At 40.0% G+C, this 21437-nt stretch overlaps 1 protein-coding gene across 8 annotated transcripts in view; it reads right to left on the bottom strand.

Moving 5' to 3' along the window:
* Positions 1-21437, bottom strand: part of AGAP1 (ArfGAP with GTPase domain, ankyrin repeat and PH domain 1) — a 651846-nt gene that overhangs the window by 32277 nt on the left and 598132 nt on the right. For all 8 annotated transcript variants that reach the window (XM_075069872.1, XM_075069873.1, XM_075069875.1 and 5 more), the window contains one exon: positions 21075-21297. In XM_075069872.1, coding sequence (XP_074925973.1) covers positions 21075-21297 — 223 coding nt within the window. The remainder of the gene's footprint in view (positions 1-21074; positions 21298-21437) is intronic.

The raw sequence follows: 21437 nt of genomic DNA, 5'->3' as shown, positions 1-21437 counted from the left end.
GGGCAGATTAGGTTGGACATTGGGAAAAACTTGTCAGGGTAGCTAAGCACCGGAATAAATTGCCTAGGGAGGTTGTGGAATCTCTGTCACTGGAGATTTTTAAGAGCAGGTTGGACAAATATCTGTCAGGGACGGTCTAGATAACTCAGTCCTGCCCTGAGTGCAGGGGACTGGACTAGAAGAGCTCTTGAGGTCCCTTCTAGTCCCATGATTCTATGCTACAAATTCACAAAGTTTGAGACCTGCAAAAAAAACTACATTTGAGATGACAACTCAAAGTTTCAGTCCAGTGAAAAGCCAGCATCATCTTTTCATTGCAATCTGCTGCACTTTGCATTTAGTTATCTCTCACTGAAGTCTCATCTCCCTAGTCTCTTGCCATAGGCTACCAGCTACCTGCAGAGACAGAAACAAAGCTCAGTCTTAAACAAAGAAAAACGTGGGGGGAAAAAAATCACCAGAGAGAGAAAGTTGGTCACAGTTACTATTATGGAGCCCTGCAGGTTCTGTAACTTGACCAAAGCAGAAGCATGATGTTGCTCCTACTTCTATGCCCAGTGTCACTGTGGTGCTGACCAGCAAAGCTGCGAGTATCATCTGCAAGGTCCTGAAGCTGCAGGTTTTTTTTTTTCTTTTTTAAAGAGTTATTACCATTGCCATTACTAGCTCTCTTTTTTAGGCATCTTCCTATTTTCAGTATGGCACAAGTTCACACAAAGCTTCTTACTATCTTGACAACTACTGAATGCAACACAACCTGGTGAGGAACAATCTGGTGTGACCACTACTAAATGCCTGCAGTTCTTGGCTCTTGAAACACAAAATGCTGATTAACCAACACAAGGACTAAAGAACTTCTAGCTAGGGTCATGTATGAGAGGAGGTCGTATCTTATCTGACTCCAGCCAAAACAGTGTATTATTGAGGCTTTGGCTACACACAAAGCTGCATGGGTTTAACTAAAATTGATTTAAAAACTTATTTAGTTAGTTAGTGCAAATCTGTTCTACGGATACACTGAAATCTATTTAGGTTAAGTCAATTCTTTACCCAAATAAACTAACAATATATAACACTATGGTTTTGTGCCAATTTAACAAAACGATTTTACCTCCTTTAGTTAAACTGGTTCAACCTTGTATTTAGACAAGTCCCAAGATACAGAAAGAAGATATTGTGATCTTCAGTCAGGGGCAATGAAATGCAGCTGCTTCAGCAGAGAGTACATGGAAGAGATTTAATAGATTTTTCTCATTCAGAGTATTCTGATGAGTTCTAGCCACTCCTTAAAAAACTGACCAACGCTGGCTAGCTAAAAAAACCCTCTGTCAATTATTACCTGTCTTTGATACATATGAAGTTGTACGTTCAGCAACACCAGTAGCTCCAATTCAGTGTCTAAATGCAACAAATCTCAAACATCACACTTGGGCTATGATTCTTTCTAAGGGTTTCACAATCGCTGATGTTTGGTACTTATGCTTGTCTACATAACAGGTTACCACACGGCAAGCCGGGGTATGACCTGACAGCACACCAGCTTGCTGTGCAGTAAGTCGTTGTATAGAAAAGCCCTCGGCATGTTCTTTTTCTGATCGCTACTGGGTTTTTCCTCTTGTTGCAGGATTACGTCCATCAAATGTCTTCGATTTAGTACTGACAGTGTTAAGTTGAACTCTTTTCTTTCAAGAATTCTAAATTTTAAAAAATAACAGGTATTAAATGTTGAGCTGGCAGGAACCCCTACAATTAAGGATGCCTAACACGTTACACTGTAAATACCCATTTTCAGTTGCCTTTAACTTTGTCAGACATTTTCCATGCTTGAGCTATACTGCAGGCTGATTTGTTTTCTTAAAGTTTCAGCAAAAACAATTAAGCTCTTCATAAGAAAAGAATGAGATTAAGGATATACAGACACTCTCGACTTAAGCAAGATGTTCAATTTTGTGTAAGTCAGGAACATATACCTGACAATTATGCAAAAAACAACAAACAAAGGTTACGGAACTTATGGAACTTTTTCCGTAAATACAGATTTGCCTAAATTGGGATTGCGTAACCCAGGGAGGGTCTGTATAGTTACTTTTGTCAATGTAAATATTTTCCCCAACTGTTTCTTTGAAGAGTTCTAGCTCTGCTTCAGGAGCTTGAATTTGAGAAACAGATGATCCTGGAGCCAGGAAGGTACCTTTTGCTGTCCCTGAGAAAAGCCATCCAGATTTGGCATAGTCATAATCCTCTGAAAGCCATCATTTTCTATATGCTCAGTAGAATTTTTTGTTGCTAAGATCTCAAAAGATTCTATTTGTATTGAGCATGCTACACAGGGCCGGCTCCAGGCACCAGCTAAAGAAGCAGGTCCTTGGGGCGGCCAATAGCAAGGGGTGGCATTCTGGCCACTATTGGGGCGACACGTCCGGGTCTTCAGCGGCAATTCAGCAGCGGGTCCCTCAGTCCCTCTCGGAGTGAAGGACCTGCTGCCAAATTGCCGCCGAAGACTGGAGCGGCGTGATTGCGCTGCTGCAGCTTTTTTTTTTGTGCCACTTGGGGCAGCAGAAAACCTGGAGCTGGCCCTGGTGCTTCAGCCTCATGGAGCATCTACATATCAGCTGCACTAAGCATGCTCCTAGGCCCAATGTCATAATATTTATTTTATGTTAAACAGATGAAATGTACATCATAAACCTAAAATTCCATGGTTCACTTTGGACCACTGAATTCTAAAAATTACTGGTTGGAGATATGAGTAACATTGGAGGGCCATTGTGATAATGATGTTTTCAGCTTGAAAGACTCATTAGCTAATCATCAGGCCTTAAGCAATGCCCGCGCTTTACTCTTCACTAAAGCTTGTCTACACAAACATTTTCTTTGCAGCAAACTGGGGTGTGACTCTACCAGCATCTACCAAAGACTAACTGTCTGTGTGGACTCTGCTGATGCCTCTTAACAATTTGCTAATATGCATTGATCTACTCCTATTTCAAAGAGGACTAGATCAAGGGGCACTAACAAGCAGTTAGTTCATGTTGGCAGGGTCCATACAGGCAGTCTGTGGTAGGATAATGTAGAGTAGATTCATACCCCAGCTTATCACCAACAAACAGTTTGTATGGACAAACCCATAGGTGAATAGTTCAGGCCATTAATCTTGGTTCAGACTTTGGATATCATTAATTCTAAATTCACACTGCAGATTTCAAGCTCATCAAGATGTTGGCAATTTTCTGATTATTATACAGAAAATGTATTCTATCAGATCCCAGTTGTTACTCATCTCAAAATCATTCATCACTGATGCACCTTGTATCTTGATCAGAACTGCGAATATCAGATAAGATGTATCAAGTTATTTCCAAACTTCCAGTTCTTGCTGAAATTCTAAGGAAAGAAGTTACCTTACAGCTTCATTTTGTACTCGCACACAAGATTTAACTAATAAACCTGGTCTGGATTCAGGATGATGATCGTATAATGTCCTTATAAAGGCTGACACTCAAGGTGCGTGAGATAGTATCTTTTAGTGGACTAACTTCTTATAAAAGTTTGCAACTGTCCTTTGCTGCAATCTAATTCAAAGGTATTATGGGCAGGAATGCTCTCTGATCCATCTTCAGCTTTCTATGCTCTTGGACCTGGGCATCACGTGTAACATGTAAAGCGGCATGGTGGGGCAATTTAGAACTGCTCTCTCTTACGGATCATTGTCAATTCATTTATGTTTTCCAGATCTCTCTTCATTTTTCTGTGTTGTGGAAATCTGAAGGACTCAATTTTAGGACAATAATTTTATTATCCACATCACTCCTATTGCTTCTTATATTCATCAGTGTGGTCTGAATAGTTGTTATACTGGTAATATGAAGTTCTATTTTCTTCTCTGGTTATAACAAAGGTAAATTTTCATATGTATATTGATGAGAGGCTCTGATTCATTCATGTCTTTCCAAACTGATTTAGTGGATATATTATTTTCAGAGTTATAAATATTAATTTACGGTGGTTGGTTCCCAGATTATTTAAGGTGGCATTGCCGTTCCAGACAACGGTTTAAGAGAAACATTTTTTTCAATTACCATTAAAAATACTCATAATCCAGTTTCTCTCCATTTGAAGGTTACATTATTGCTTTAACTAGCTCCTCCATTTTTCAGTCATAGGAACATTGCTCAGCATTGTTCCACGTAGCTTCTTCTAGGCACAGCAATGGTTTTCTGTTCTTTGGTATCTTCTAAACTGGGCTTTTTTACTCACTGTCTTCTAAACCAGCAGATAAAACACTGCCCATCTGATATCCTGGAATTGGAAGACCACTCTCAATGGTTGGTGTAGAAGTGATACTTCTTTGAAATGCTGACAGTGAAGGCCAGTCCATTTCTAAACTCAAAATGAGGTTCAGTGAAGAACTTCTCCAGGACCTCAGAGAGAACTTTAGAACATAGACATGCATCAGAAGTCTGGTCCTCATTAATACTGCACTAGTTAGCTAATAGTGACAACCTGAAAAACTATGTATCTACACCATATCATGCAATTCTCTAATTGATAAAAGATGACACGCAATGGAAAATGTCTTCTCCCTTTTACTTCTAGAGTCCTGGATTCAAATCCTAGCTTTACTCAACTGTGAAAAATGAGTTTGACAATATCATCCTAATTCCTAGCAGATTTCTAAATATATTCCTATGACTAATTTACACAGTGTATATTGCTACGGTAACATTAATTATAGAGGAAAAACACAAAAACAGAACAAAATGTCTAATGCTAAACAAAATCAATGCATCTTGTGTTATACTCTGAAGGACATTGAACCCAGTCACTAACAGGCTGCTAAAGGAGTGAATTTCAAAGGTAAGGCCCCTCAAATGAGAAACCTCTATCCACTACTGGAACCCTCAACCAGTCAAAGCCATGAGTTAGACCCACAAAATTAGGAGATTAAAAAAACACCTCCTGATTTTTAAGCCTAATAAATTTGGGGTCCTTTTAATTTTTCTGCTGTTTTCTGAGCCTTCAGGTTATGTTTTAAAGCTTTTCTCCACATCCCTGAAGGGTAAAAACGTATTTAAATAAATTAAGTCTGAGAGTACCACAATTCTAGAGGCCGGAGTTTTAAGAAAAACACAGCAAATTGAGAGACTAGGAAAAAAATTGAAAGAATTGATAAGATGGCCCGTCACTAGGCAATAGACTAGTGTTTACACTGATCTTCCAAGAGCAAGTATTTCTCCACCACACAGGTGAGATATGGTATGGGACAAAAGCAAGACTCTTCAATAACCAGGGCCCAGACCACTTAGGGCTTTAAAGGTTATGAACTTCACTTTAAATTGCACATGGAAGTGAAGAGGGAGTCATTGTTGACATAACACAGCTGTTCTGTGTTCATTACAGTCCACACTGTTCAGAATTCTGGCAGCTGAAATTGTTTGGAACTTCTAAGCAGACTTCAGAGACTAGGCCCAAAGCAGAACATAATGCAGGTGGCCTAGCCAGGAGATAAAGGTCTGCATGACAACTGAAAGCAGGACACTTGAGAGGAACAGTCTTCTGATCAGTTATACGTGACAAGAGACCCCTGCCAGCTGGGAACCCTGTTCCAAAGTTGGATCATTAAGGCTGCAAACCACTTTTGGTGGAAGTCTGGTATAAACCTTCACCAGATGGTACAGGCACCTCTTTTACTTCCAAAAATTATGCCTTGCCTACTTTCAGATTGGGTCACAGCTAGTTAATTTTTAACCAGATCTCCATCCCTGTTAGAAACTCAGAGTAATATTATAGAATTTGGATTTGATGAAGATGGGGAGTAAAGTATCTTTAGCTAACTGGTGACACTGCAGTGTGGAAACATCTCAATCTCCCCTGGTGGCTGCATATGAATATCACAAAAGAGGAGTGACAGATGGAACGATAGGGGGCCTTGAATGTGAAAGACTTAAAACGGACAAGCAATTACTCAGCAATACCCCTATATGCAGAAAGACACCAGTGAAGCGCTGCTTGGCCCTTTCCTTCAAGATCCCTAATCAACTCAAATACCAACTTGTCAATGGTATCAAGAGCTACTGGGAGTCAAACAGAATTAGAAGGTGTATATAACACTGCTATTATCCACTTAGCACAACTGGAAATCTCTGTTCAAGGAAGGCATCTCAATCTATCAATTGGCCCCATAATTTATCATATTGATCTAACCCACACAGAGGATGTATCATGTATGTGTGCACCGTACACGCACATGCTAGAGATACAAAATAATACATATACAAAGATGTTAAAAGGCAAGTGATTTATAAAACAATTAAAAAAGGCTTAGGAAGTTAAAGATTTTTAAAAATATTTTTATACATTCCTTGCCTTTTAGATACTATTTTGTAAACCTCTGAGGGATACAAAATATTCCTTTGTAGGTTATTCACTTTTATATACATTGTAATGGAGAAACATTAAGTTTATATACACACAGATTTTGACAAAGATTGTGTCTGGTTTCTAGTGGTATTAACTGAAACTGTTTTGTAAGCTGTAGTTTGGTTTTATGGAGCCTTCATTCTTTATGAAAGGCAAATTTTGTTACATAAACATATACATTTGCACTGGGAAGCATGGTATCTATCTGAACCGGTCATCAGCATGTGCTTGGACTACCTTTTTACCTATTGTGCACCAATCAGTGGTATCTAGGCACCAATGGTTTACTGACTCCAATGCTGAGAAGAATAAAACATTTTGTAGCACTTAGCTTTCTCTTGTGAGTTGCAGGCCTCCTGACGGTGGAAGATGAGCAATAACAATCTTTTTTTGATAAATTATTCTCCGAAGGTGCATTACTGAGAAGTGACAGTAGCTTCACCTGAAAGAACTGTATTCTAGCATGTCAGAATTAGTTTGTTCCTACAGTGATGTGGGTTGAAAAGCTTGTTTACAGGCCGTAATAGATCAGTATTTTTTATTTACATGCATAACTTTTATAAATTCAGTATTCACGCACTTCTAATTTATGCAACTGCATAACTGACTGAATGCTTACAATGAAATATTTGCATCCTAATGCACAACTGAAGTAAAGTCTAGAGATGTGTTAATAAGGGTAGTTCAGTCACGAGACAATGAGTAAGTTACAGCTCACAGTTTGATTCAAAGTCTCCTGTCTAATACAACTTGCTAAAATATCTTAAGTAAAATCTTAAGTCCCCTAGCAACTGTTTGGTCCTCAGAAGCACAGCTGTCTAAACTTTATTGGCAGTAAATGTCATTCTTGCACACAAACTGTGTGCCTGGAAAACCCAAAGGCACATCTTGGTCTGTTAGTGCCATCATATATGATCACGCTCCCCGACGAGATGTGAAAACTGAAATGGAAAACGTCAACAAACTCTGGCCGCAGTGCGGACTGGGGCATGCCCGCTGACAAGCGTGCCACAATGACAGAAATGTACTTTGAGTTGCAATTAGTACCACTGTCATTTTTGGGCACTCCTGCCAATTAATTAAGCCTGTCAAATGGAAAAACAGCAGCATTCACATGATAATTTATATAGGGAGAGACGAGCCTAGCAATGCTGCTGCTTCAGCCAACAGAATTCCCTTGGAGCACTTAAACAAAATAAAATAGAATATAAGGAAGTAGAAGAGGGGTTGGGGGGAAGAAAATTAAACTGTCCTTGTTATAATTGTTAACTCTGATCGCTCAAGTAGAAGACGGGCTGATTAAAACTCCAAACGAGCCCCTAGCTCGCTTAAATCTCAGAGTCCGGAATGATAGAATCAGAGGAGTTTATTCATACCATTAAGCCCCAGAGAACTTAATTGAAAGAAGAGCATAGCCTGGACCTTGACAAGCGGGAGGTCACAGTAATTGCTGCCGGACATATTTAACATTAAGATAATCAGGCCATTAATTACCCTTTGGATCATTAAATCAGCCAGTTGCAAAATGAAATTTCTGCCTCTATTACTCACTTGAGAGACCACAGGGGTGGCTTTTAATTTATCAGTGAGCTTGAGATACAAAGGACCAGGCTTGGGGAGGGAGGAAAGGGGGAGAGAAGGGGGTTTGCTTCAGCAGAAGCAGGAATATCAATCCGCCATGCTTGGTGATCGTGGCAAATTAACTAGGTAAGATAACCTCAGCTTCTAAAGGCAGAAGCTGGGGGTATGTAAATAGATGAGGGCAGACAGGGAGATCAGAGCCTGCACACCACTTAGCAGGATAATAAAGGAAATCATCCTTGATTATCAGTGCTAATTTGGACACTGCCGGTAGCTTGTTATGCGTGTTCTGAGTAGCATTTAATTAATTCAATTGCTTGTTAATGAGGGAAGTGACATGTGGGGAGCAGATGCCACCCAACTGCAGATGGGCTCTGGTCAGCCCATCACAATAAAGTATTTTTTTTTTTTTTTTTTTTTACCCCTTCTCTCCCTCCCTGCAGAAAATAGGAAAGGTGTCAAGCATGAAACAACATTCAAAAGGGACAAAACACTGACCTCATCAGGCCAGGAGCTGTTAAGAAATAATAAGACCTGACAATTTTGGATATATGGGTACTAATGTTCCCTGAGGCTGCATTTGTAATGGTGCATCCTTATGCCAGAAATTTGAGATTGACATGGCTATACTGTGATCTTAGGATCAAGCTGAACAAAACAAAGAAAGGTGGATGTGGACTATCTTTACACACTCAGCATAAGGTACAGGCCTCCAACTGTTCTCAGTTTTGATATATTCACCCTTTATCAATATTTACTGTGTGCACAAATAGGAATGAACTAATATTCAAAGAAAAAGGGAGGACAAACTTATTTAACCTATAAATCAGCTTCTGGTTAACCCGAAGGAGCCTTCAATACCTGGGGACCAACATATCCTCTGTAGCAGCCATTATCTTTATATGGTAAGGAGATAGTTTAGACTTTAGCCTGGAGTTTGGTATATTTAAGAGACTTTTTTTCCCCCCGCCAAACTGCATAATATCTTCTCTGAGACCATCTGGCTCAGTTCATTTGAGAGTGGGGGTCAAACTGGATTTCACATTTTAAGGTAAAGGATAATTTCAGAAACTCTCAACTCCTAATTCAAAAGTTCTCAGACTCAATTAAGAACCTTTTCATGTTTCCTCTGAGCTTTGCCAAATAGAAAAAACACTGTGTAAATGGACTCCCTGGGAGGAACTCTAAGAGAACTGATGCTGGTACTGACTTTAAAGTGATACTTTATTTCTAGAGTGCTTGTAGGAAAAGAGGAAGTACGTACAATGTAGGGGATAAAGCTTTATTTTTTTCCCCATCATCCCTAAGAACTTCAGCTACGACATGTTTTGTAATCAGTGCTGAAGGAAAGGCTGTAAATTTTTAAGCAAAATATTCTTCCTCATTCTTATATCAGCTGAATGTGAAAAATGGACTGCAGAGTCCAACACATTTGTTGTGCTCATGTTCAGAAGTGTGTATTACGCAGTATAACACAAAAACAAACTAAGTTGCAGGTTTCTGCTTATCACTGCATCAGGAGAGCTTATACATTTCAGCTGGTACACAAAGGTAACTACCAATATAGTGTTCACTCATTGTACACATCTCAATTTTGGGGTAAATTTTTAAGTGGGAATAGAGGGTCCTAAAATCTGAAAATCCTCAACAAGGCAGCTCAGAAGTTGGGCACTCAAAATTTGTTATCAATTAATAAACATTTCTGAAAATGTTAGCCTTAATGAAAATAAGAGCACAGAAAGCATCACTGCCAGCATACACTGCTTCTCTTACGCTTGTTGGATTGCTTCATTGTAGACAGTGCCAAAAAAAATCCTCAGGCCTGTAGTTATATGGGCAAGAATGGTGCATGCAGAAAGCTCATCCTGATTTTTATACATGGGCTGTCAAGCAATTACAAGAATTGCGATTAATCGTATGATTAAAAAATTAATTGTGATTAATCGCGCTGTTAAACAACGATAGAATACTATTTATTTAAATATTATTGGATGTTTTCTACATTTTCAAATATATTGATTTCAATGACAACACAGAATACAAAGTGTACATTGCTCACTTTATATTAATTTTTCTTTACAAATATTTGTACTGTAAAAAAAAGAAATATTATTTTTCAATTCACCTGATACAAGTACTGTAGTGCAATTTCTTTATCATGAAAGTTGAACTTACAAGTGTAGAATTATGTACAAAAAAATAACTGCATTAAAAAATAAAACAATGTAAAACTTTAGAGTCTACAAGTCCACTCAGTCCTATTTCTTGTTCAGCTAATTGCATAGAAAAACAAGTTTGTTTACATTTGCAGGAGATAATGCTGCCTGCTTCTTGTTCACAGTGTCACCTGAAAGTGAGAACAGGTGTTCACATGGTACTAGTGTAGGTGGTGTGATATTTCCATGTCAGATGTGCTAAAGATTCATATGTCCCTCCATGCTTCATCCACCATTCCAGAGGACGTGTATCTATGCTGATGACTGGCTCTGCTCAATAACAATCCAAAGCAATGCGGAGTGATGCGTGTTCATTTTAATCATCTGAGTCATATGCCACCAGCAGAAAGCTGATTCTCTTTTTTGGTGGTTTGGGTTCTGTAGTTTCTCCATTGGAGTGTTATTCTTTTAAGACTTCTGAAAGCATGGGTCACACCTCGTCCCTCTCTGATTTTGGAAGGCACTTCGGATTCTTAAATCTTGGGTCAAGTGCTGTAGCTTTAGAAATCTCACATTGGTACCTTCTTTGCGTTTTGTCAAATCTGCAGCAAAAGTGTTCTTAAAAATAACAACATGTGCAGACCCATCATCGGAGACTACTATAACATGAAATATATGGCAGAATGCAGGTAAAACAGAGCCAGAGACATACAATTCTCCCCCAAGGAGTTCTGCCACAAATTTAATTAACACATTATTTTCTTAATGAGCATCATCAGCATTGACGCATGTCCTCTGGAATGGTGGCCAAAGCATGAAAGGCATACGAATGTTTAGTATATCTGGCACGTAAATACCTTGCAATTCCGGCTACAAAAGTCCCATGTGAAAGCCTGTTCTCACTTTCTGGTGATATTGTAAATAAAAGGTGGGTAGCATTATCTCCAGTAAATGTAAACAAACTTGTTTGTCTTAGTGATTGGGTGAACAAGAAGTAGGACTGAGTGGACTTGTAGACTCTAAAGTTTTGCATTGTTTTGTTTTTGAGTGCAGTTATGTAACAAAAAAATCTATATTTGTAAGCTGCATTTTCACGATAAAGATACTGCACTATAGTACTTGTATGAGGTGAACTGAAAAATACTATTTCTTTTATCATTTTTACAGTTCAAATATTTATAATAAAAAATAATAATAAAGAGAGTCGTGTACAGTTTCTGTGTTGTAACTGAAATCAAAATGTTTCAAAATGTAGAAAACATCCAAAAATATTTAATACATTTCAATTGGTATTCTATTGTTTAACAGTGCAATTAAAAGTGTGATTAATCGTAATTTTTTTTGAGTTAATCACATGAGTTAACTGCGATTAATCAACAGCCTTAATACACACGCACACACAAGTAAAGGTCCACAAAATAATCCACTATTTTGATGCAACTTCAAAACACTGACAAAGGCACATACAAACAAAAATGTATGTTTAATGATGATTCCAAAGGCCGACTTCCATCGCTTACCTTCAACAATATCTTCACATTCTTTTATCAAGTAAATTCTGTCCACCTGCCCACTGCTACTATCCACAAACCACTTCAGTATTACACCATTCAAAATCAATTTTTTAAGTGTCTGCTTAAATAGTATCAATAGCAATTAGAGAGGAAAATCCTGATTTCACCCTCAGATCCGGTTAATTGTTACAACATTGATCTACTCTAATTTGACTTCTCACTCCAAATTAAACCCACATTACTGAGGGAGGGATTGAGGGCAAATCACCCCCTTGGACAATAAATTTAATATTGAATACACCTGAAAAAATGGAAGTTGTTGTAGGATCCATACCAAAAAGATTTTTTTTCTTCCTGGGAGTAATTAAAAGATGCTTTTCTTGACTAATGATCCCCCTGTCTAGAAATGGGAAGTCGATACTCCTTCAGCAGCAGTCCGCTTCAATTTGTCACAATGCTCCAGAAGTTTGAACAGCAGTTCTCAGGGCTGCTGATAATTGCTGGAACCAATTACAAGCTTTCTAAAGCTGACCTAATCAGGGGCCCAAGGACAACAATCAGAAGGCCAGCTGTTCACATTTTCTTTCTAGTTTCACAAATTCTACCATATTGTTCCCTCCTCCAACAAAGTTTCCATGCTTACTAATAACACACATTTCTTTCTTTCCTCATCATTTTCATACAACTGGCCTTAACCCAAACTTCAGCTTGTATAGACTTTGGCTGCTTATTTACTCAGGAGTGCTTCCTTTAGGGAGCACATTACACCCTTGTTCCCATAGCCTGCACTGGCTTCCAATTTGTTTCTTGGTGCAAACCAAGGTGTTGGTTTTGACATATAGCCTCTAAATGGCCTGGGGTCCTGGTTATCTCACAGACTGTCTCTGACCCATCACATGACACTGTAGACTGTAAGATCAGCAGAGGTGTTTGAGCTAACAGCCCCCTGTATAAAGCAAGACTGCCAGTGGCAGGAGATTTTCAGTGAAGAATCTTCAGTGTTGGAACTTAAGTACCCCAGTCCGATAGAGTCTCCATTTGTTGATCTCCAGAACATGTTGGAAAGCCTGTCTGATTTCCAAGTCTTCCTCAAAGAGAGGTTTGAGTGAGTCGAGAAGGAAGAATTTTAATTTGGAGGTTTTTGGTATTGATACTGGTTCAGCTCCATTTTGCATGTTGTCATAAACAGATAGCTAAGGGTTAATGTTTCTTTTACCTGTAAAGGGTTAACAAAGGGAACCAAACACCTGACCAGAGGACCAATCGTGAACCATGGATTTTTCAAGGTGGGTGAGGGAATTCTGGGTGTGTTTGCTTTGTTCTGCCTGTTTGTTTTCTCTCGGCTTGAGGGAGAGCTTTTTTTTTTTTTTTTTTTTCCCTATCTCCAAGTCTTCTACCCTTCTGTTCCCAAGTTTTGAGTACAAAGAAAAGCAAAGGTTTATATTTGTATTTTGTATTTACATTGTGGGTTGCGGAATCTTTAAATTCGATATCTTTTTGATAAGGCTGATTATTCATATTTTCTTTTAAGCAATAGCCCTGTGTTATGTCATCTTGATCGTGTCATGTTCATGTGTTTTTTCTTTCTTTTATATAAAGCTTTCTTTTAAAACTTGTTGATTTTCTTTCCTAGTTAAGGAGGGGATAGGAATCTCTGTGCCAGGAGTACTGTCTCTCTCAGGTTAAAGACTGGGAGGTGGGAGAAGAAGGAGGGGGAAGGTTAATCGTCCTCTCTGTTTTGTGTTTCAAAGGATTGAAGCAGGGAAATCTCCTAGTATCCCCAGGGAGGGAAAATCTGGGAGGAAGTAAAAGAAGCAGGGAAGAGAAGTGGGTTTATTTTTCCCTGTCGGAGGCTCAGGGCAATCTGAGTCTTGAGGGTCCCCCAGGGAAAGGTTTGGGGAGACCAGAGAGTTTATCAGGTACTCAGAATCCTGATTGGTGGCAGCGAGATAAGATCCAAGCTGGTAATTAAGCTTGGAGGTTCATGCTAAGCACCCAGATTTTGGACGCTAAGGTCCAGATTTGGGACAGATGCTTATTACACATGTGTACCTAAAAAACATGCTGCTACAGTCCTGGATAGGCACACTTAAATAAACTGTATAAAATGAAATGTTTAGGAGATGACAGTCTTGCCCTTTCCCACTTTCTGAGAAACAGCTTTTCACATATTCTGTGTTTTACTACTGACCAGCCCACAATTTTATCCTAAAGGACCGGCATGTCTCACTCCCTTACACTCTTTCCACAGAGGACAAATGCATAGGCCTCCATTTATGGCCAGTCAAGATGCTTCCTAACATGGTAGAAGAACTGCTCTTGAAATGATGTCTAGCACTTTCAGCTTCTCCTGGTCCAGTGTGGAAGAGACTGGAGAGAATGTCTTTACTACAGTTTTACCTCAATGATGCCTTGAGCATCCTTACATAATGTACTGTATTTGTGGACCAGAGTCAATCATTCTTCCCCCTCCCCTATCCTAAGCCTGCAGGCAGCCATTGGTAGCTTCACGTCAGACAAACTATACTATGAAATGGTGAAACCCATGTAGCACTGTTTTCCTTAAAATCAACACTTCCTTGCACCATTTCTTTTGTAAGTAGTATTATTTTGGGAATCATGCCTGTCAGAGAGAGACAGAGAGTTTATGTTTAATTTATCTTATTTAGGTTTTTTTGGGGGGGGAAGGGGACAATCTCATAGACTTTAAGGTCAGAAGAGACCATTGTGCTAATGTCTTGTAGAATGTTTAATCCAGCTTTTCCAAGTGAAAAGACAGGATATCTGTGGATGTGGGGAGCAAAAAAAGCTTTTGGTGGGGCTACAGAGGTTCACACAGGAGAATTTTAGCAGCTAGGAGGAAAGAGACGGATATCTTACACTGCCCTCATCACCACAGTACAGTAACTCCTTACTTAAAGTCGTCCTGGTTAACACTGTTTGGTTGTTTCGTTGCTGATCAATTAGGGAACATGCTCATTTTAAGTTGCGCAATACTCCCTTATAATGTCGTTTGGCAGCCATCTGCTTTGTCCACTACTTGCAGAAAGAGCAGCCCGTTGCAGCCAGCTGGTGGAGGCTTGGAACCAGGGTGGACCAGCAGCTGCCCGCTCCTCTAAGTTCCCTGTGCAGCAGCTGCCCTGCAGGCTACCAATTGCCAGCAGTTCAGCTGTCCCTCCCTCCACTGCCATGTGCTGCTCCTACCCTCTGCCTTGGAAATGCTCCTCAGAGCCTCCTGCTTGCTGTGTCAGGGTGTCCCCCTTCCCTCTGCTCCTGCAGCCCACTTACCCCATCTCCATAGTGCAAGGGGGACACAGGACAGGACTCAGGACAAACGAAGCTTCCTAGCAGCAGCTGCTGTCTCAGCTTGCAGATCTACTTGAAAAGGCAATGCACTTAAAATGGAGTCAGCGTACTTAAAGGAGCAGTGCGCATCTTTCTCTCATACACATGGCATGTGTCTCTGTCTGCCATGCTGTCTCCCCTCCCTCCATTCGTGCTGCCTTGTAGGCATTAACAATGAGTTAACCCTTGAGGGCTCAGCCAATTGCTAGTTCAGCATTTAGCAGTAAGGCATTCCCTGGGAAATATCCCACCCTCTGACTTTACCATCTCAACCAAGCTTCACAATCATCATTGCTGTGTACAGTATTAAATTGTTTAAAACTTATACTGTGTGCGTGCATGTGTGTGTGTGTGTGTATATATATAGTCTTTTGTCTGGTGAAAAAAATTTCCCTGGAATCTAAGCCCCCATTTACATTAATTCTTATGGGGAAACTGGATTCGCTTAACGTTGTTTCGCTTAAAGTCGCATTTTCCAGGAACATAACTACAACGTTAAGCAAGGAGTTACTGTATCTGAGCATCTTCCAGAAGTGCACCGAGTGACATGAGTGAGACAGCATACATGACTGTCATGTTTGTTCTCTCATCCTCTCAGCAGGGGGAGAAGTGTGTGTGGTAGCATTTTTTAAAAATTAAAAATATTTATATACACATACGCAGCTGTATGTTTATGTTAGAGCAGGGGTTCTCAAACTTCATTTTATCACAATCCCTTTCTGACAAAAAAAATTACTATATGACCGTGTCAAGTATCAGAGGGTAGCCGTGTTAGTCTGGATCTGTAAAAGCAGCAAAGGATCCTGTGGCACCTTATAGACTAACAGACGTTTTGGAGCATGAGCTTTCGTGAGTGAATACCCACTTTGTCAGACCATCTGACGAAGTGGGTATTCACCCACGAAAGCTCATGCTCCAAAACGTCTGTTAGTCTATAAGGTGCCACAGGATCCTTTGCTGCTTTTATATGACCGTGGTGGTTGAGGGGGGCGGGGGCGGGCGAAGTCTGACCCTGCCCCTGCCCGAGCCACCCGCAGGCAGGAAGGCCAAAGCCCCAGGTCATAAGACCAAGGCAAGGGGCCTGTAACCTGAGCCCCAACACCCAGGGCTGAAGCTTTCAGGCTTGGGCTCAGGTTTCAGCCCCAGGCCCGAGCAAGTCTAATGCCTGCCCTGGTGACTCCATTAAAAGGAGGTCGCAACCTACTTTGGGGTCCCAACCCACAGTTTAAAAACCGCTGTGTTAGAGAAAGACAAAAGCAAAAGAAGCGCACCTTACATTCAGAGCAGAAGGTGATGAGGTTTGTATTCATCCTTCATTTGTTGCCTGATTTTATGGGAGATTAATAGATAATATGGGTTACAGGCTCACCAATTAATCTGATCAGAAGATAATAAGATTCTTGTCCCAGAATCAGGCTACACAGAATTTGCAGGAACCCTCAGGATGTATGACAATGAAACTCACACTGAGAACAAAATGCAGCCTTAAGCCTTTTATTGAGATAAATGGAATAGTACATAAGAACATAAGAATGGCCCTACTGGGTCAGACCAAAGGTCCATCTAGCCCAGTATCCTGTCTTCCGACAGTGGCCAGTGCCAGGTGCCCCAGAGGGAATGAACAGAACAGGTAATCATCAAGTAATCCATCCCCCATAGTTCACTCCCGGCTTCTCGCAAACAGAGGCTAGGGACACCATTCCTGCCCATCCTGGCTAATAGCCATTGATGGACCTATCCTACACAAATTTAGCTAGTTCTTTTATGAACCCTGTTATAGTCTTGGCCTTCACAACATCTCTGAAAATGACTCCAAGATCTCTTTCCTGAGTGGTTACAGCTAATTTAGACCCCATCATTTTATATGTATAGCTGGGATTACACTTTCCAATGTGCATTACTTTCATTTATCAACATTAGTAATTGAATAGTAATCAACTAATAATCAGATAATCAATTACAAAAGCAATACTAGCAGTATATGTGGTATGATATACAATAAAGGTTTCTTGATTAATATACGCACACCCTTCCTTGATAACCTGGTGACAAGAGAAAAAGACCAGCCTTGCCTCTGGCACGCCAAGAGAGTTTCATGGTCCAGGTTCCTCAAGTCTTGAGTGGGAGGTGAAGAACTTAAGAGCTAACAAGGATGAACTACCAGTCAACGAGCGGAACCTACCCAACGTGGTGGGCTGCCCCTCTTATAGGGCCTGAGCCCTAAGTGCCCTCCTTCCACGTCCAAACTTAATTTCCTCACCTACAAAAATGTTAGGGAAGCCTTACTCTATAGGCTGGCATGTCCATGTGTATTAATGACATATTTGTAACTATTAGTGACCATTAGCTCATCCTCACCTCTATTATTTCTGTTCTAACTGGTTGTTTCCGTGTTCTTTGTGGTGTATGTGTTAAATCTGAAAAAGGCCAAGAACTTGGGTGGCCTTACCTACCAACTAGCTCTAAAGATGCCCATTTATCTATGTTAAAGGTAACAAACATATATCCTGTATGCTTTAGCTCATCACCACCTATCTAGGGTACAGGTCTCAAACATAAGTATGTTAACTTGCCTTAGCTTAACATACAAGATGTTGCCTGTACATTCCTTGCATTACAGCTAACATACTCCAATACAAACAGCCAAAATACTCTAATATAAATTGATAAAGCCATTATAACAACAAATAACAAACCTATAATATGACAAATGATTAAACTCATAAGAAAAAATATACGGGTAAGAAAGCAGGCTAGCCCTATAGGCTACACATTGCTGTGAGAGTTAGTTCCACAGTCGTGGGCTGGCATCTCTAGAACAGATGAGCTTTACAAGTATGCACAAAGTTCCATTGTGCTAGAGTGAAGTTGTCAGCCACAGTCCTCATTCCTTACCGCTCCCCAGCCAATCTACTCCCACCTGTTTTCTAAATGAAACCCAGGACATGTTACCTTGAAGAGTGGAATGGGAGAAAACACTATGTATCCTTCTGACTCTTTTCTACTGTTTGTTCCCCAGTGTTATTCTCTCTTCCTGCATTTCCTAGCATGTGTCTGCAGGCTCTGCTCAGAGGCTAGAGGGGTATGTGGCAAGCAAGCAAGAGGGAGTATGGGTCAGTGGGCGAGGTGAGTGGAGTGGAAAATGTGAGAAATTAAGCAGGTCTCTGGGAGAGAGAGGAAGTGAGTGGGATAGGGGAAGTGGAGATATTGGTGGGGCCATGAAAGATGAGTGACCATGTCGGGGTGGAGGACGAATGGGTAAGTGCAGGAGGATGAGAAAGCAGGGAGGCACTAGTGATTCCTTCCCCCCTCTGCCCGATGGAGCTACTATGACTCACTAGGATAGGTAGCCACTAAGCTGTGAGTGTCTGAGCTGCTGGCTCCTCATGTGCCAGCCAGCAGACTCAGGTTCTGAGCTGTATGACGGACCAGTAAGGCTTAGTATGTGGAGGGGAAGCTCATGCAGCACTTTGCTATGGCTCAGAGCAGACTGACTTTCCTTCTGCTAGTGGTTTCTCCTTCTGCTCTCAGCCTCCAAACCCCATGATAAAGTCACCCAGACACTACAACTCATCACATCCAGCTCTCCATCTAGATTTCTGCTCTCCCCTCCAACTCCATAATCTATCTCATGTCCCATCATAGGACATTTTCCTCAAGACTCCACGTCCATACTAGAGTGTCTGGCTGTTGGCCTTCTTTTGTGAAACTCAACTCAGGAGTAACACAACTACTAGCTGAATAATGTTATATTTAAAATTCTAGTGCCTAACTTATGTCCAAGAGGTGGTGAGTAAAACTGTGAAACTTCAAGTATGATTATGATTATTTTACACCAGGTGAACCCAATTAAATGTCACAGAACAGGGTTAAACTTCAAAATAGGAGGATTTTAAAAAATTTTTGCGCAAAAGTTATTAAATATTTTACTAAAGGCCATCAAATATGCAATTGCCCCACGATAAGTTATTGTTCCAAATTCTGAGAAACAAAATCATTAATTAAAGTGTGTAACACAGGGAAGTTAGTCTTGTTTTAAGCTAAAATTTCAGCACAACCTTAACTATGCTGTTGCTACCAATGCCTCCATTATATATATTTATACACACACACACACACACACACACAGCCTGAAATGAGCATTTATTAATGTGCATGATACCACTGTGTTCAAAAGTATTAACTTTTAATTACCCTAAAAAAAATAAAGGTTATTGACAAATACAAAAACAGCTGGAAAACTACACTATAAAATACATATATAAGGGAATTGTGTAGATGCAGGGACAGCTTAAAATAAATGCTAAGTATGGAATATAAGGAGAAAATGCAAACCTCCAACCGAGCCACTGTCAGAGAACTGAATTATTTGACTTCAACACTAGTGTTCTCCTTTCATTGAGATCTTTTTTGGGGCCTGGGTTTACCAAGACAATTTCTTTCATTTATGATGTCCAGCCTTACAGCAATCTTTACAAATATTGTGAATTGAAATATTGAGAGTGAAGCCTATCTTTAATATTCAGAAGCGATAGATCTTTCCAATGCCTCATTATTAAAGATCTATAATCAAACAAAACAACAGAACAATGTCTTCAGATTAAGTTGACAGTTATTAGATAATGCATATACAGGTTCTATGCATATGAACTCCATGTGTTTATCTGAGCATGCACATATTTAGATGGACAGTTGTGTATATCAATAGCCTGATTAATACACTGCCTTCATTCTCTAAGATGAACCAAAGGTGGCACCACAAATTCATTTTTCAATGCTAACGAAATAATGCAGTAAGATATGGTTGACTTTATTACAGTCAACAGGACAAATCTATTTATCTTCTGTAGTAGGAGACACAGGTATAGATTCAGTTATCCTTTCAGTAATTCTGGTATTGGATACAATAAACTCCAGAAATGAAGCATATGGATTTAAAAAAAAAGTAGAAGTCACCCTTCTGTTTTATTCTCTTACATCCAGGAGGCAAACACTGACAGCAAGTGCGAAACCTCCATCATAATATCTGATACCTGGGGACTAAACGGTGCTCAGATGCAGTCAGCTCTACACACTAGCCCCCTGGAGCGTGGCACTGTGACAACTGCAACACATGCACTTCTGAAGGCAACTTAAAAGGTTGGACTAGCTGGGCAAGGTAGCCCAGGCTCCTCCTCATGTCTGAAATCTGCTCTACTGATATAGAGACTGCCAAGCCAGTATTTTTTAATTGTTCAGTGTGAATATCAGCTCTTACATTTAACACCCATCACGGTTAAAGTTTCTTTCTAAACCATTTAAACTTTTTTCTAAGCGATTTGCCACTGATAATACGGATGCAATACAAAAACAATCTTATTTTTCTTTTAGGATAAACTATAGTGAGAGGATCTTCTGTATGCTGGCCTATGATTTGTAAATAAAATATTGTATTAGTTATGGAAAAACATACACTTACCCAAAAGATTGACTCCTTTACATACATTGCATAAGGAAATTAAGCAGCCTCATTTGGAAGAGAACTCTCAGAACAATAAGAGCAATAACATCTATCCCCAAGAATTCACAGTTAGGTGTAAAAGACGACAGCAATTTACTGGGTTAGCTTGTGACTATGGAAAGCACATTGCTAATTACAGTAAAGTATCCAGAGGGTCAGATTTACTGGTTTATCAAAAGCGAAACACACAGACTAATGAAAATGATGGAACAAAAGTTTGGGAGGCTTAAATTTCCCACTGTTTCCAAGATTTCTAAACTGCTGAGGCAGCCTTGGCAAACACAAAAGTTACCAAGTTCACTCAATTTTTGGCACTTTTTGGTCAGACTTCACGTTTACCTGATATATGCTAAAATGGTGCCTGAAATTTGGCTCCTAGAAGTCAATATGTCGTAAAAATTGCTAAGACCCAGCAGGCTTCCCTTGAAAATCAAGACATAGATTTAGATGCCTAAATATGTATTTATGTGCATAGTTTTAGATACTCATTTTTTAAAATCTTAGTCACAGTTTTGACATGTGGATGCCTTGTACACAAAAGGGAATAAAATAGCCTACCTTGTGGAGTCTGAAGAGGGTTTCATACGTCCTTGGCTACTCTCCTCCCAGACACTGTTTGCTAGTTCGTTCCCAATGGATGACATCACCTTGATGAGTTCTATAGGCCAATCATCCAGGTCAAGTGACCGGACACGTGACAAGTGTGTGCCAAGGTTCCGGTGTATACCTGAGCATTCGATACACATGAGGGCTCCCAGATTCAGGCTGGCCCAGTCAGGGTCTACAGGAAGACAGACACAAACACTCACTAAAAAAAACCGAAACAGTATTCCTTGTGACACATTCTAAACCTCTCTTAGAACTGAAAAACTTATGGATGATGATTTTGGCTGGGGAAGCAAGAGGAATAATATTCAGGTC

Source organism: Chelonoidis abingdonii, chromosome 10, assembly GCF_003597395.2.
Source record: "Chelonoidis abingdonii isolate Lonesome George chromosome 10, CheloAbing_2.0, whole genome shotgun sequence".
NCBI classification, from domain to species: domain Eukaryota; kingdom Metazoa; phylum Chordata; order Testudines; family Testudinidae; genus Chelonoidis; species Chelonoidis abingdonii.
The sequence above is the reverse complement of the archived record's forward strand: the minus strand, read 5'-3'. Positions and strand labels throughout refer to the sequence as shown.